The sequence below is a fragment of the Catharus ustulatus genome, chromosome 7 (genome assembly GCF_009819885.2).
Source record: "Catharus ustulatus isolate bCatUst1 chromosome 7, bCatUst1.pri.v2, whole genome shotgun sequence".
In the NCBI taxonomy this organism is placed as follows: domain Eukaryota; kingdom Metazoa; phylum Chordata; class Aves; order Passeriformes; family Turdidae; genus Catharus; species Catharus ustulatus.
Window position 1 is genome coordinate 13,820,858 of NC_046227.1, and position 18,186 is coordinate 13,839,043.

Sequence of the window (18,186 nt, forward strand, 5' to 3'; positions counted from 1 at the left end):
TTGCTCAAGTTCTTACAGCGCTAACAAAAAGGTAGCTTCTTTCAAAATGTATCATGAGATCTAGATGGATTAACTTCAGAGATTAATTTATTTGAGCTGTCAAAGACTAGCCTTCAAAATGAGCCCAAGCTCATTTAAATTGTTTACATGTATTAGCACTTTTACAAGTAGCTGAAATAGAAGCTTCTAGCATAATAAGCTAATGTATGTTCTTTTCTAGAAAATGCTGTTCATTAACTTGATGCCATGAGATCTCTCCTGAACAAAGATCAAGAGCAAATCATTACATCTTGTAAGAAGTACTTTTTATGGATACTGTACCACATATACACATTTCCTAAAGTACAAATTGACACTAACCAACAGCAAAATCTTACTTTAAAACCTAAGTGCTAGCTTTTTGACACTAAGTTCTGCATCTTACTGGCACAATACCACACGTCTTCTTTCTCCATAAAAATTTCTTTTAAAATTACTTGTCTTTCCCTTTGAATGATCTTTAGTTGATGATTTTTAGTTCAATTCATCCAAATGTATCGTTAAATTTGTTACACTTTCTGCAGCAATAAACAGTAAATATTCAGGTAAATATTTAAACATTCAAGTAAATAATTATTTAAATATTTGGAAAAATAGCTGAGCATCCAGAGTGACAGATTTGTTCCGTCACTTTATGAGAGACCCTGCTCTACTAAAAGGAAACACAATCTGATTTACTAGAAAATCTCCTGTCCTTGAGTTTAAACTTCTGTGGATCAATTAACCAATATGGTCTGTGTCTCGTACAGCTACAGTGGAGAACCAGGTCCCCCTGTACAGGCCACAGTGTCAGTGACACTGGAAGGTCCATCTGCAGCAACTTCAGCAGCATCGCCTGGTAACTACAGTGCCTTAATACACACCTCTCTGAAGGGAGCACTTATTTTTATCCCATTCTCTTGACTAAAGAACTCTTTGATGGGAACAACAGGTTGAAAGACTTTGTAACTTGGCAAACATTTGAAAAAAATTGAAAGCAAGTCTCTCTCATAAAAAATTCTTTAGATTTTTGCAGCATTGCAGCATCAGGGAGGGAAGATGAGGAGGGGCTGCTGGGATGATACAGAGGCACTTGAATTCTCTCACATCTATTTAGAAACCATACTATAGAGAACCCTTCCTGAACATCATCTCCACCACGTTTCAAATTTCTGAATGGAAGAAGTAAGATGCTTAAGGACCTGTACCACTTCTCTCAGCATGGTATGCTGAACTTCTCAGCTAAGAATCCTCCCTTTTACTCCTGTATTATTCTGTCCAGCTTGCCATCTTTCTCAGGGGTTGCAATGAATGTCTGCTGCATCAGTATTCTGCCTGTCCTGAAAATACATAATTCTGGGTCCAAGTACTGGAGCAGAAACTCCTCAGCAGAAAAAGGACAAAGACTGAGGAATCCTGATGCTAACTGAAACTTTAACACTGCTTATACAACAACTCCTCCTGAATGCTCACTTGAAGGGAAAAGTATCACAGCTCAAACAATAGAGCTATATATAGGCAAATTTAAAGCTTCTACATGTTTTATTGGTTTCTCTCTGTTCTATAGCCAGAGATCTAATAAACTAATCCATAGTTACTCAAGTAGAACAAAAACAGGTTCATAAGCACAACTGGCCACCTTTTCCCCCATCAGCAAAGACAGGTGTTCTTTCTTCTGTTCTAAACACAGGATTAACCTGATTGGAACAAATTTACAATCTTAAGAATAGCATGACTTCCAATTCTGTGATTGTTTCACAACTACACAATACTTCTTCATTTTCCAGATAAACATAGTGCACAGTAAATAAAATTTAAGTCTATCACAAGCATAACAAATGGATGTAAAACAAACTTGAATCATCATCCATTCAATGAACTATGTTCTTTCAGAAGAACATAATTCATTGCATCTTAGTATGACTGCTACATTGAGGTAAGTGGGATACCAATTATAATGATTTAGAGCCAGTGCTAAATAAGATTGTGCTGCAGAGCAATTAAAAACTATTCTTTAATGAGTTCTAAAATGATCTCCCTAAAACAAGAGTGATGATTAAAATATTAGCAACAGCAATCCTACAGGTTAATATGCTCCATCCATATCCAGAAGAAAATCTTCTGACCTGCATAAATTCAAAATTGGTAGCAGATTTTAACACACAACTGGTAATAGTTTCCTGGTAAAAACTGTAGTTATTAAAGTTGGGTATGTTTTTTTGCTTGTCCTTTTTAAAATCTGTTCAGAGGTTGATTCTTTGGGTAAGAAATGGGGGGAAGGAGACTTTTCATTAACAAACAGGATGTTGAAAAGTCCTTAAATAAAATTGCTTGGGAAAGATATTTAAATCAAATTACTTGGAATTTGAATTTTAAAAGTTAGGTTAAACCACCTATTGCCATTTAAATAGCCACCAGGCAGACAAATCAAATAGTACAACAGATGTAACCTAATCCAGTTACAAGTCAAGCAAAAGAAATTCTGGTGTACTTTGTCTGGAAGAAGCATCTTACCTTACTGCTACTTAGCAGGTTTACAGATTTGTTAGTTTGCCTTGTAAAAATGACACCATTTTATGTTATTTACCTTTCATTTCCTGTCAGTGTTCTCATTTCCGTACTTGTTTTCCTGGCAGCACAAGTTAACAATGAGCTCACACCTGCTATAACTGTGTTTATATTCAGGATGTGCTTTTAAAAATGCATATCTAAGCTCAAACATGATATCACTGCTGTTGTGTACATTGATCTAACAGCCACCAGTTGTGTCTCAGTTTGATCTCTGCCCTAAAATTCCTTCTTTTTTCCTAATCTTTAAAGAGAAAATCAGCTGGCTTTAATTTGGCAGTAATATTCCCTTCCCAAAACCCTATATGACACAAAAGTTGTAGAGAGCTCCCTTTAACAAAACACATCATTGGGTTTGTGTATAACTGACCCTGGCAGAAAGAAGAAAAGGGAGCCCATAACACTTCTCATGCAAACCCTTCCTTTGCATGAATATCAAAGTAAACCAGTGGCAATTACAGCTGGATCACACTCTGTGGTGCTAATTCAGGCAGAAATGTGATGGTCATTAGCCCTTCAGTCCCCACGTAGATCCCTGGCAACTGATCCAAACAATAATAGCAGCATCACACAAGTTGATATTCAGAAGCATTTCAACGGTGAGACTCACAGTCCCAATTAGAAATCAGATTCAGTGAGTTTGAAACATTTAGAAACACTGGGGCAAGAGAAGGGGAAGGAACAACTGGAAATCAGACAGGACTCCTCTCCTGTTTACAGACACATTGTCCAGGCAAGGAGAAACTGGTATATTACGATGAAAAGCATCAGGTTATTTTGAAAATATACAAAGACAATGAATTTGCAGTTTGGCTGTTTTAACAATATCACCTACCTTCACTCCATGTCCAATATCATCTAGAATTGTATAATCAATAGGTTTCCTGATGTAGCGAACTGGTCGCTCCAAGTTAGCTGGTGCAATGATTTTGTGAGTTCTTGAGGTGTTTTTGTTTGTAGTCAAGATACCAATTTCTCTTCTAGCAACTTTCTCTTTGTGAATGTCCACCGTCTACAAAAGACGCAGTGTATTTACTAACAATGGTATGCATTGGAATACAGAGTCAGTATTAAAAAAAAATTAAATCAGTTCTAATGTTTCCAAGATCTCTACACTGTACTAAACACATTCACTACATATACTTGATTACATCATCTTTCTTCAACTTACTGCTGGATTTGCCACCTCTAAAGCCACACTAACAGCTGGGGGTTCTTTGGGTTTTCTGTTACCCTTGTTCTTTCAGTTTCACAAAACTTCTTCTCTTTTTCCATTCTTAGTAGTGCACATCAGTTTACTGACACTGTTCTATAAGGTTCCTTCACTTATCTTTTTTAGTTTTACAACTGCTCTCTAAGCTTGTCTTTGACATGGGCTTCAAGTAGATGAAGTGTAAGGACACCTTCCCAAACCTTAAAATTAAGACCAGAAAAACAAATCATAAGCAGATTTTCTTACACTGTAGAAGTTTGCTAAATTAAGACTGGTAAGTCTGTGATAGAATAAAATTTCCCTTAGACAAATGGAGAAAGTATTTTGGTCATTACAGTTCACTCATCACAAAGCAATGATTAGATTTTAGAATGTGTTCCCTACTAATTTATCCACAATAAAGTCAAAGGGTAAGCTCACTGTCTTCCCTTTGAATGCCTAAGGCAAACACTGGAAATCCCTTCCTTCATATACTAAGATCAGTATCACAGGAGACTCTTTGGTGTAAGACAAAGTCCTGCTGGCAATTCATTGCCTAATACATGTACATGAATCTTGTTAGCTAACAAGAATAAGAAAAGGCTATCAAAAAGTCCATTTATCTCTTCCAGGAAAACATAATTTCTTAAATCATGAGCCATGGAGCTCCTTGCCTTATTTAAACCAAAAATAATTGCTTGTTCACAAAGCAGCTTTCAATATAGGAAAAAAAACCCTAACCTGTGCTAAACTGTGAACAAAAGTTTTAGCTACAGGATAAAAATCAAAAGTATAAACAGCCAGAACCATCACCAGAAGGATTTCTAAACACTCAACAGATTTCTTGTTACCACTTCAATGATCATGAATGGCACCAGAAACACTTTTCACAGTTTTGAATCAGGCTTTATAATAACTGGAGAGCAGGTATAAATGAGAACTCATTTTCCTAACACACATTTTTGTCTATTTGATTTTTCTGTGGGCAGGCACTGGGGCAGTGGGGTTGACTACACTGTTTTAAACTGCTACTGATAGCAAAGCAAGCTAATCACAAACAATCACCACAACCATTAAAATTGTAAAAAAAAATTTTAGAAACCCCAACTAACCCCCAAACTACTTTCAAGAAGTTGTTTCTTTGCCTTATTTCCAGGGAAATATCTGGGACATTTTATGCGAGCTTACAATATTATCATCAAGATTGCCTACTATTTCCCAGCAAAGTATTTTCAAGTTTTAACTTTGCTAAAATTAAGCGCTGGTCAGAGCTTTGCATGTACATTCTGCCCCCTCTAGATCCATCTGCTTAGAACTGTATGGTTTCCACTATAGGTGAATATCTATTTCTTAAAATAAAGCTACAGAAAAATAGATTTTAAGGTCAAAATGTAGTGGCAAATTGCTCTTTGGAACGCTGAAGTTCGTTGAGCAATGATTTGAAATTTAATGGGGGCAGTTAAACTATCTGGGACACCCGCACAAAAACCCACCCACATTCGGCCAATATATAAACTCTGCAAAAATTCATGGTTCACACAAGTGTAACAGAAACATGTATTTCTGCAGCTACTTAACAACTAAACCACTCTCCAATAAATTTGCCAAGGTCCTTTCTGAAGTTCCCTGAGATGACCAGGACTGTACACCAAACCCCAACACAGCAGTGCAGATCATATCTTCACAGCTCTTACAGTGTTATATTTATGGTACAAGCACAAGTGCTAACAGAGCACACCAACATCTTCCAGGCCAGAGTACCTGAAGTACACCATTCTGCATCAGGATAAGATGTAAGATTTCATCTTCCATCTCAGGCTTTTATCCCTTCTCTGTGCTAGACCTTTGCTTTTGCAGCATAGGGAACAGGAGTACAAATTCTGGAAAGGACAGTCTATAGACTCCTCATCTCAGAGGAGGGCACATACTGTCTTAAGAAGCTGAAGATACGTGATGGCAACAGCTTGGGAGGACAGTCTCATGTTTGACACCACTGACAAATTCAATCTCTACTGCAGACTTCATCTGTGGTCTAGACATGTCACTGAAACTGCAGAGACAAGACTCTTGTATGTTCTTTGTTTCACAGGTCCCTGATATAATTTGCTAGAATGTTAAAAATCTTCAGCTGCAAGAGCAGTTGGACTTCAGGACGAACTGGAACATCAAACTCCTATGGGTCTGCATCTGGTCCTCCAAAACCAGTTTCATGCCTTGGATATTGCGCTCAGAACCAATAATTTTAACTTCAATCCACAAATCAAAAAGGAAGTTATTAGTGCAGTGTTGGCAAGATGATTTCTCACTTTCTATTTCAAGTGCTAGAACTCTGCAACTTTGAATACATTCTTTCAGTACCTTCTTATGTAATTATCTACTAATACAATGCAAGTACAGATATTTAATGCTCATGTTACCGTAGCAATGGTATCCTGGCACTGTGCAAAGCTGTTGCTGTGAATGAAGAACGGCTTTTCAATAGGAGCCAGGGGTACAACCTTTCTTAAGGACTATGGTGATCATGAGGCATGACTACAGTAACAAACAATGAAGTGCATAAAACCTAATTAAAACCTGAAGCTCATCTGGTGGGATTTCTCTTGCACTATGATTCAGAACATCTCTTAACTTGAATAGCTATAGAATGATTACAAGTATACAAACTGCACCTAATTCTGGTCCACACACCTAAAATGGAATTGAAAAGCATTATGCTGGCAGTTTTCCAGACATTTCATTTTCTTGTTTAGTAGACTATGGAAGTCACGAGATCCTAATGCACCCACAAAATAGCACAAAGGAACACTGCAGTATTCCTTTAGTAGAGGAGGTAACAAAGATTAACCTGCTACTGAAGAAAATGAAAACATTTATCCTCAACACACAGGTAATTATTACCTCCAGTACTAACATAAATCCCTTATCAAGGCAGGAGAATGCACCAAAATGTTTATTCATCAGTTCAGAAAGTTCTAATAGGAATTTTCTGGGGTTAGAGCTGGACTAACAACACACCTGGCTTGAAAACTCTGTTAGGAAAAGCAGATGGGATACACTGTGCCCTTCTACAACTTAAAACCCTGTTTTCTAACAAGAAATTTTGGATGTCTGACAGCATTATTATGTTTTTTAAATTTTTTTCACATAGTTCCATTAGCTTTGGCAAAAGCTTTTAAGTGATAGTTTGTTAGAGGTCAGGCTCATTACTGTCATCTTTTCATATGCTTTCCAAGATCCTTGCAACAGCTGAGGGAGAGCATAAGGGGAAAAATAAGTATGAACCACTGCATTTTTTTTTTAGGAATTTTCTGGTCATTTGGAAACATCAGGTTTTCATACTGAATTCAACACAGCCCTGCAAATATTAAAAAAAAAAAAAAAAAAAAAAGAAAGAAATAATTTCTGGGAAAGTTAACACTACTTACAAGTCCACTTAAAGGTCACTGAGTATTGAGAAATATTCTCTTCTACCGGTAAACAAAATTTCTCAAACTATTAAGTTAGCATTCAACTAAAGTTAGTTTTGGCTGGGACAGAATTAATTTTCTTCACAGTATGGGGTGATATTTTGGATGAGTGCTGTAAACAGAGCTGATAACTGCAGGACGTTTTAGTCACTGCTGAGCAGCGACTGCAGAGTCCAGGCCTTTTCTGCTCCCCATCCCACCCAGCACTGGGCAGCCTGGGCTGCACCACAAGCTGGGAAGGGACACAGCCAGGACAGCTGGCCCTGCTGACCCAGGGACAACGCTCCATGTGGCCCCATGGTCAGCAGCACCAGGCTGACCTGGGGAGCCTGGCTGAGCACGGCTGCCTGGGGACTGCCTGGGCTGTGCTCAGTTGCTGCTGAGCAGCTGCTTTCATCTGCAGCCTTTCTTCTTGGGTTTTGTTTCTCTCTTCAGTAGCAGTTTTCTATATTGTTATTATCACCATCATCATTAAACTGTACATATCTCAACTCACAAGTTTTCTCACTTTTACCCTGCTGATTATCTACCCATAGTCTGGTAGGGGGAAAGGAGTGAACAGCCATATGGTGCTTAGTTGCCAGCTGGAGTTAAACCCAACAGCATGTTGAAAGTCTGAATTACAGTGAAATTTCAGAGATAAGAATCTCCAGAAACCTTCTTTTCTTTCTCTTTTCAAACCATTCTAACTTAAATTTATGTTTTTAAATTAACTGTCAGTCTGTTAGTTCTTTAAAATTCAGTTTAAAAAAAATCTCAGAAGAAAATGTTACTTACATATATTATTGCTGGACTTCTATTTTTTATTAATCTTATTAATTTGACACAATTCAAATTAACTGCAAATTACCTTGAAAACTGGTTTTTACTTTAAAATTAGTAACTGTCTAATTCTGACGTGTTAGAAATGTGACATTGTCTCAAGTTGCATGTAATTTATACACAAAAAAAAGATCATAATGCTACAAAAATGCAAAAATGCTACTTGTTCCACAAACAGGAACATGCAATGTGAAAACTGGCCTTGCATCACCGTTTTTTATCGTGTTTTGCTATTCCTGTGCCTTGCAAGAATAAAACAACTGAGAAAGGTCACAAATGCTTATAGACTTTTCAGGGGAAAGTCCAAGTGAACTTCCCTGCAGAGACTGAGCAGTTCACAGATGTTGCTAGAGCCCAGCTAAGCAGCACCTGCTGCCTGCAGAGAATCCAAGGCTGCAGTCTATTCAGTGCCTGTTGTCACAGCCAAGAGCGTGGCAGTCAGCTCTGTAAGGAGAGGATGTGGCAGACCTCCCCACAACACAGTGCCACTGGAGAAAACTCACCACACTACCACTCATCTTTGTGATAATGTGTTTGTTTATATAATTAGCAGCAGAGTTTTTAAAATGACCTTGCTAAGTTACAGATTCTGTAACTAAACCAGAAGAAACCATTTCTCATCACACAAATACAAAAATCTGAAAATCTGTCAGATTAATTTAAAGAATCTGGATGATAGTAATATTTCACAGTGGTTGCTAACTTGAAAGCTGCAAGGTAGATTTTTTAACACGTACAAATATTTGTACATATAATCTGTATTTAAGATTTAAATCCTTAGTCAAATACAAAACACTGTGTATCATCTAGTTCTGGACAAGGTTCAAGAAGGCAAGTAAGAATAGATTCATCAGCTTTCAGACCAAACCAAAGTAATTCTAATGCTTAAACCAATAGGATTTAATCACTTGCATAAAAATAGTTTCAATAGTAACAATTTCCTTATTCACAACCTATATATAATTTGAAAAAGCACAAATTACTATCAGCTTCCTTTTCAGCTCTTTGATTAGCTTGGTATTTAGAAGGAAACACAGAAAGGGATAGAAATTGGCATTCTACCAATGAACAGAGGACCAGAGCATTTTATCTTACAAAGTTAATCACACCTCTCCCAGTCTAAGCTACTTGTACAAAACAAGCACTTGGGGAAAAGTTTTTGTACCAAGCACCAAATGATTCTGCTCTCTTTGGAGAGTATGTGGAATCCCAAATCAGAATTAAAAGCAGGATTCCATCCAGATATCACAATTTGCATATAATGTTTTCTAAACTTAAATACCAAGACCTACCGACCAAAACCAACCTGTTTTCTGTTCTATGCTACTGACTTCATTCCAGGTCAGGCTGGCTGAAATCCTAATTTGGCAGTGAGTTATTACAACACAAAGCATTTTTAGTATTGTTAGAAAAAGCTCAGTAAACTTTACACCCAATATAAACACCAAGGAAACCTTCTGCATATTAGGTTGATTTCAGGAGAAGTATAACCAAATTTCTTGAAAAAAATCTATTTACAGAAAAACTGTGTAAATTAATTTTTTCTAAGAAAAACAACCATGGAAATTAAGACAGGTAACACACTAATCTACAACCTTGGTATTATGGGAGGAAGCAATTTCCAAACACATTAACTCAACTTAATAAAGTTCCTTGGATCAATACACTTCATGCATGTAATATCCAAAATTTAAACACCGTCTGCTCCTCTGGTATTATTTCTTCCAGAAAGATTTCGGGAGCATCCTACAGATGATGCAGGCTCAAAAAAAAAAAAAAAAAAAAAAAAAAAAAAAAAAAAAAAAAATCCCCCCAAACAAACTAGATTTTCAATTTTGCAGCACTATTTTAAAAAAAGATCATCACAAATTTTTTTTTGGTTGTTCAAGCTCAACCTATGAAATTTTGCAGACACATCTTCAGTAGGTATTGGGGTCCTGCTAATCTAGTGCTCTATTTTAAATAATTAGCTGTGTTGTATAATGCTCAAAGACAATCTAACCTAGCTCTCAATCTGTATAAATGTCACCATGTCAGAAGGAAACAATTTTAAATGCTATGGCCCTTTCCACAAAAGCTACTTTACAGAAGCTATGTGACAAAATGAGTTTTCCACATTCATGAAATGCAAAATATACTGTCTTTTGCATCAAGCTTTTAAACAGCTGGAACACTTGTGAGCTGGCACTAGCCTGTGAGGAAGCACATACACACAGAGCATATAGATATAGCACACAGGCATACACAGGGTAATTCATAACACTTTCTGGGGAAAAAAATGAATTTACTTGTCCATATAATGATTACCATGGAGCATTTAGCAGAAGAAATGAAACCTCCAACTTATTTTTAATGCAGATCCATGAGATAACTGAGGCAATTAATAGCACAGCACTATCAAAAGAGAAAATCCTCCCCACCTCTTTCTTTGTACTTGGCCTGGGATTCTTCTCACCCAATCAGAGGCAATTCAGCCCACTATGCCAGCATAAAATTACTTCTTTTGCTGGTTCAAATAGATACAATCCATCTACTTATTTCCTACCTTACACAGCCCCTACTTTCAAACGTTTTACTAAATACCACAATATTCTTTTTTTTCATTTATATTATTAAGATCAACAAGCCCTAGTAGTCAATATGTGTTGGTCAACTAAGACAAAATATTCAGTAAACAGACACAAAACCCAGAAACTGCTGTATCATTGCTTTTAATTTTTCTTTTAATCCATCAGTGGCTGGTAAATCTCCACTTTTATCTATCATTCATTCTCAGTCCATTCTGGCAATCAAAATTCTCTCATCAATGTGGTGATTGAACCTGGGTTCCTGATTATAGTAGCTTAGTTTATTGCTGCTCAGAAAAACTGCAAAAACCGCAGGAGTTCTGCAGCCATACACAAATTGAAACATTAATTTTGGCTTTTGTTCATGTCACTGCAAAGCACATTTTATTAAGAAAAGCCAGGAGCAAACTATTTTTGTCATTTATGCTGTTGTCATTAGATGCCAGTATTACAGCAACAGAAAAAGTAAAAAGATGACGAGTACTGTTTCCCACCATCCATTTCATATTTCTTAACATAATATTCTCATTTTACAATTAGTAACTTTCATGTGCTTTTCTCTTACATAGAATGACCCCCTTTCCAAACAGTAATCTGGCTGAGAATGCATTTAACCTGCTCTGGTATGTAAAATGCTCATACTGACACTGGTATAGAACCACATGATGAGACCCAATCCCAGAATGAATATGAGAAGAAATGCATCCTTCTGTTTTAAATTCTTCTCGCTCACAAGATGCCAGTTCAGAGTTTTACTTGCTATGTAATATCAAAGGCCAAAGAAAGAAGCCTCACTTGTGAAATATGGTTGATTGAAGATTCCATGCGCCGCAGCTGGGATGCCTGGATATCCAGCATTTGGAGAACATTGTTGGCCAAAGTGTTGATCAGATAGGCTACGCTTGCTAACGACTGTGTTGTGTAGGCTTTGGTTTCTTCCAGGGCTCGCTGTTTATCTGCTGACTGAAAAACAGAAAGAAAAGGTTTCTTTAGTATAAAGTCTTTCATGAAAAGATTCTTGGAATGAACTCTTTTTGCCTATCTTTAAAGACAATGAATTACAGAACTAATTTTTAATAAAAGTTACTATTTTTCCACAAAGTTACTACCTCTGTATTTTAAGAGTTTCTACACTTTCTAAGAAGAATTAAGCTCCTTTTCTTGAAATATACTTGGATTTTTCTTGAACAAGGTCCAACTTCTTATTCAGTATTTTAGCAATTTACTTGAAAAGCACTCTGAGACACCTATTATTTATTTCTCCTAGATTTTATAGGATTTAGAACTGTTTTGTTTTTCTAAACTTGGTACTTCATTTATAACTCGTAACAGCCTACAAACAACATATTCCTCATCTCTCCTATCATTGTCACAAATGGTCATTCACAGTGAATGAATTATATTCCCATAAGATGGTAGCTGAATACAGTGTGAGAGGAATCTTTTTTAAGAAGCCCATGTTTTCTTCTTAATCATTTTGTACTTTGTCACATTGTCAATACTTTTTTCTATGAAAAATTAATATGATCCATTTTTCTAGTAGCAGAGCACCTAGAAGTATTTAGGCTATCAATAGACAAGATATCCATTAGGAATTTAAAAACATAAGTACATTTCAAACCTCATTAAAAATAATAAGCCAAGAATCTAATTGTTAGGGTTCTGTGTTTCTCCTCGCAAAATAGTTAATATGACTAAGATGTAATTCAGTACAAAGAATACAGATTAAAGCACTGGTAAAACATACAACTAGGATGCTAAGAAACTTTCCAGTTTCCAAGGCTTCAGTATACAGTGAACTTCACTTTTAGGTGATCTTTAGCCATCTCACAGACTGATGAGGCTGTTTCTAAAGCAAAGACTGGTAAATGTTCTCTACTCCCACCTGTCATTATAATACTGTATTTCATTATTTCCTTGGCTTTTTATATTATCCACATAGGTTGGGTATCAATATTCAAGAAATGTGCTGTTACTAAAGAGGGGACATAAAGTCATTCTATATCTTTCAGCACAATCTGAACCTAACATCCATTGCATTCTATGTACAGTAATTTCACGACTATAAGGTGCACCCTTTTGACTAAAATTTTCCCCCGAACCCGGAAGTGCGCCTTATAATCTGGTGCGCCTTATCTGATGTGCAAAGTTCGGAAATTTGCGAACACGGAAGTGCGATCTGCGAGCTGAGTCGGCGTAAGTGGTGCCGCCGCGGCCCTGAATGCAGAGCCAGCCGCCACCACCGCCCCGTAAAGAGCGCCAGCTGGCCCCATAAGCAGCGCCATCACGGTCCCATAAAGAGCGCTGGCCGCCATCGCCGCTGTGGCCCCGTAAACAGCGTCATCGGCCCCATAAGCAGCGCCGGCCGCCATCGCCGCTGTGGCCCCGTAAACAGCGCCACTGGCCTCGTAAACAGCGCCGGCCGCCGTCACCACTGTGGCCCTGTAAGCAGCGTGGTCAGCCCCGTAAGTGGCCCCGCCACGGCCCTGAAAGCAGCACTGGCCGCTACCGCCGCTGCAGCCCCGTAAACAGCGCCACTGGCCCCGAAAGTGCCGCCGGCCCCCGCCGCGGCCACGGCCCCAAGCCACCCCAAACCGCCGCCGCCCCAAGCCCTGCCTCGCCAGCCGGCACTGGGGGTGGGTGGGAGTGCCGGGCCCCGTGCACAGGGAGGACGCTTGGGGCTGCTTTTAAAGGTTACACCAACCTGTGAAAAATGTTTGCAAATTGAGCACCTGCCAGTAAACTCCACGATTGCGGGATTCCGTTACTAATTAGTTACTTTGTTGCGCGCGGCACAGATCTTCGCAGCAAAAAAAAGGTGCACCTTATAGTCCAGTGCGCCTTATATGATCTACAAAGTTGCGAAATGTGCCAGCTCCCGGGGGGTGCGCCTTATAGTTCGGTGCGCCTTATGGTCGTGAAATTACTGTACTTGGAGAAACACAGAAAGTAAGCGTATGTGTATTTCAGGAAAACAATTCCTACCGCTCATTATGTTTCCCAAGACCTTGTAGCAAGATTCTTAAAAGAACATTGCTAGCTTTGATGGGGAAAAAAATCCCACACATGTAAACACAGGCACAAGACTTCAATTAAATGCTCACATGAAAGATAATCAATACTTTGTCTTTCCTGGCAACTTCCTGTGTCCATAAACAACACCAGTAACTTAGCTGGCCAGTTAGCAGGATGCTGCAGTATCAGCTCTTCATCTGCTAAGATAGAGGAGAGCTGCAGCTGCTGCTCATCCAGGAGCTGCCTCGATGGGGCAGGAAGGAGGAATGCTGCAGGAGGTGAATGCTTTCACCCTATTTCTCTCCCATGCAGAAGACAAAACAAGACCAACAGAACAAAGAACTGAAAATTTTAGCAGTTTCTCAGGGCACAGTATGAAGATATTCTCCAAGAGAGCACAATTATAAATCCTACCTTATATTTCACTATAAAGAAGTCAGAAAAATGCTATCTCCCCAGGTCTCATTTAAGAACTCATGACTTTTAACCAGCTGAGTAGTATGTCTTGTACATAGAAGAGCTTGAAACTCAGCTTAAGGACTCCCAAATCAAGGAACACTGAATTATCTACCTGTATTCTCACACTGTTGGCTTGTAAATACACTCTTTCTTCCCCTCTCCCTGCTCATACCCCACCTCAGCCTGCACACTACTCCCCTGCAGCAGGCACGCTCCACAGCCATTCAAATAATTTTTCAATGGCAATAATAAAAATGACCAGAAGCTTGCCTGTTTTGCTCTGCAGCTGCTGCCAATCTATTTATAGAAGCAGAAAATGCTGATTTCCATTAGTACACTATATATATCCAGAGGAGCTGAGTATAATCCAGCAAACACAGTATTTCTTCATTAATAGACAAAGTGCTTGAGAACAAAGGAAAACTACCTGTAATTTTAAATATGGGCTTCTGCTATGGTTTTGCTGCTTAAAGAAGCACAAATATGAATCCATGTTCAGAGCTAGTCCTTCCAGGAATGTAACCTAATAGGTAAATTCAAGTCACCCCCAGTTCAAACCAACAAGGAACTGACTTCTCAATGTTCAAATGCATTAAAGATCCCATAAAACAATACTATAACCTACTTGGGAACTGTTATTTGATTGACGTGTCTAACTCACGTACTTAGCTGATAACAACTGTGATTTGCTTTACATGCCTTTTTACAGAGCCCAAAATTCTGAGGCAAACGCCACTCATATTTGGCACAGCAAAAGAGAAGTTTGAACTTTCTTCCTGTGAAGAATCTGTTCAAATTAAAATCACTATTTGAACCTACTCCTGTCTATCCATTTCAAAATAACAAAAATAATTAGCAACAGCATTATAAAACAATCATGTTTACCCTGAAAACTTTCAAGAGATGAAAACTTGAATGACTCACAGCAATAGTAAGAACTCTAGAATACTTACAGAAAAATCTTAAGTTCCCCTGTGGAAATATAACAATAAAAGTCAGTTAAAATTTAACTTGAAATGCTAAGTTGTGTTTAGCATGAAATCCATCTTTCAATTTGCTAAGTAGATTTCCAGAGATGGTATCTCATATGTTCCTATGTAATAAGATCCCTATTTACACTCCACATGGACACCAAATTACATTGCTTGCTAATGCTGCTGTGCTTACTGAGTATGTAACTATGTAAATAAAGGGATTTCTGCTAATAAGATAATGGTTTCAAGTTATCAGTAAACAAAATTCAAACATAATCCTCAGCAGTCTAAATTCTGATACTCTTGATCTTCTAAACACCAAAATACCAGCCAGTATGTTTCACATACCAGACCGTAAGGCAGACAAAAAGTTATTTCAATATTCCTACCTACCAAAATTCTCTAGTGAACAAAAAAAATATCAAACTGGTAAGACTCTACAGTAGTTTCATAACATACAGAATACTGTTTCTGTGAAGAATATCAAAACCAAGAGAAACTATGTTCTATGTTCATTATAACAAGAAGACTAGATCCCCTGGATACTTAGGCATATGAACTTGAAGCCCTTCAGCTCTCAGAAACATTGTGTTCAGCATGATCCAGCACTGGTAGCAACTGTTTTCAGTGCCCAGACCTAAACTAAATGAAGCAGACCATTGAGTATCTCTCAATTTCAGTTTTTAAGTATCTTTGGCACTCACATAAAATTATACATGTCTATGAAAAAATACAAGCTCCTAATATCTATCCACACACAACTCTTACGAAAGCAACACTTTCAACCATTAGATCAGTTTGATCTGTACATTTTTAATGGATAATAAATGTAAGAAATCAAAGCAATTGTTTGACAATTAAGTCTTCTGAAAAACTGCCAACACTGGGATCCTCTCCTTCCTAGACCTAACATACCCCTTGCCTTTGTCCATGCACGGCCGCCCGGCAGACTGAACACCTGACCTAGTTTGTAACTAACTTTAGAAACAAATGGTTGTGTTAAACTCCAGTCACTTCCATCATCTTCCCTGACATGCAACATTGCAAACACTAACCCTAGTAAAACTATGTAGATGCCACAAAGAAAAAGCAACACAACTCAGTGAACTATGGTCTAAGCAACTGTCAGGGACTGAAGATCTACTTCAATCAGCAGTAGGTCACAGTAGATGTCCCCAACACCAAGTGCACACTCCATCTGCTGTAGTGAATTAGACCAGGAGGCATGACCCAGATCAACATCATCTGATCCATGAACCACATTAGAAGTGTTGTCAAGACCACTGCACAGCCAGAGAAACACAACAAAGGATACAATCAAGAATAAAGAGGGAAGAACTATCCAGAGTTATTGAGCTTGCTAGAAAAGGAACAAGTGCTGGAACATCATTGCATTCCATTGCACTGGAACAAGTGCTGGAACATCAGTTTTTCCAGCCCGTTACTACCTACGGTTTTTCTTCATCCAAACTGTGTAGTGTCCCATGTTTCTCTTATTATTTTTCCATTAACTGTGTTAAGAATGCTGTTGTGTCTCCACCTCTTAAAACCTGTAGTTTTGACTTCTCACACAACGTTAAAATACTTGAGTATCACAGCTGGATCATCTTCACAGCCTGAAATAGAAATGTTTAGATCATGTCTTCTGTGCCCATGTTAGGGAATTTCCAGGCAACAGCTTAGCATTTATTCTGTTTATCATTTTTCTCCACACAATGCACACATCAGGTGTCCATGTGAGTCACAAGGCAGCATGCTTTTCTCCTGCTCTCAGCAGTAGGAGCACCATTTGACTCACCACAGAGAGCTCACCTGATGCTCCTGCCAGCCACATATGGGGGGGGGGGGGACAGTGCCAGCTACTGCTGGGAGATGCTCCCCCGCTGCAGCAGGAAGAGGCTCCCCATGCACCTGGACACAGCAGCAGCCATGGCTCTGCCCAGCTCTCCCCTGGAGTGTTTTTCTTTTGCGGGAAGCACCCAGTACTGAAACAGTTATTTTGTCTCCACCAGAAAACAAAACAAACTATCAACAACATGGGAACGTTTCACAGGATGAATCCAGTCTGAGAGCTACATCACATACTACAGGGACTACACAAACTGGGGCTTTTAGATAACAGGAGATCAAAGTCATTCAAGTCAGCTACAAATGCACAGACTTCACAGTCAGTCAGAAAAACCATGTATTATATACACAAGGCAATAGTGTGTGCTTGCTTTCAGACACTGGAGAATTATTAACAGTTTCGACTTCCACATGCCAGTCCAATAATGGACACTAAATCTAACAGTTCAGGAATGATCACAAATGTTCACCTGAAAATACTGTTCATTTTTTTATTAGATTGTATAAGCCAAATTGCTAGCATTAGAAATTACATGGCATTCAACCTGCAGTAAATGTAAAGATGACCAGTTTTCATGTCAGGATGCAGAGCCCAGGCATCATTTCTGCTTCCCACTCTGAAGTTCCATTTACACTGCACAATTACAATATCAGATTTGAATAAGAAATAGCCTGGACTGTTGACTATATAAAATATCCTTTTACTTTAGGACTTAAATGTCTCAGTGTTTATTATCCTGCCTAAGAAAACACAAACTTTTGTATTTATACAAGCAATTTAAAAAACAGATTATAAAGAAGAAACAAATATTGAATGGGGCAGATGAGAAAATAAAGTGTGCACTAAGGTATCCAAAACGAAAAAATTATTTGGCTATATGATTGGCAAAAGGAATTCTTACATGCATATAGAGCATAAAATGCAGGGCTAGAAAGAAACCAAGAATTTAAGGCATTCTTGCACTCAGAGTGATCAACCAAATCCTAGTGATAAGGTCTGTTATACCTCTGTTAAGAACTTGAATAATTTTGTACAGAAAAGCATCTACTAATAGATAGAGAAATTCCACAAATAAACAAGTGATGGGAGACAACGTGACCCCTACCGTAAGATTTACAAAACATCAATCCAACTGGATAAAACTAGATAAAAGAAAAAATGCTACCAAATGCTACCAATGCTACTACATTAGAAGGAAAGACTTCAAAGATAGCAACATATTAAAAAAGAAAAATGCATTTCCAATGAGTTGGAA

General features: G+C 38.2%; 1 protein-coding gene across 14 annotated transcripts in view; it reads right to left on the bottom strand.

Annotated features, from left to right (window-relative positions):
* The window catches only part of ABI2 (abl interactor 2), a 65,871-nt gene that overhangs the window by 27,145 nt on the left and 20,540 nt on the right, over nucleotides 1-18,186 (bottom strand). For 11 of the 14 annotated variants that reach the window (XM_033064506.2, XM_033064503.2, XM_033064505.2 and 8 more), the window contains exons 2-3: nucleotides 11,430-11,597; nucleotides 3,422-3,598 (exon numbers count right to left, since the gene is read on the bottom strand). In XM_033064506.2, coding sequence (XP_032920397.1) covers nucleotides 3,422-3,598; nucleotides 11,430-11,597 — 345 coding nt within the window. The remainder of the gene's footprint in view (nucleotides 1-3,421; nucleotides 3,599-11,429; nucleotides 11,598-18,186) is intronic. The other 3 variants (XM_033064508.2, XM_033064507.2, XM_033064501.2) reach the window with 1 other exon arrangement.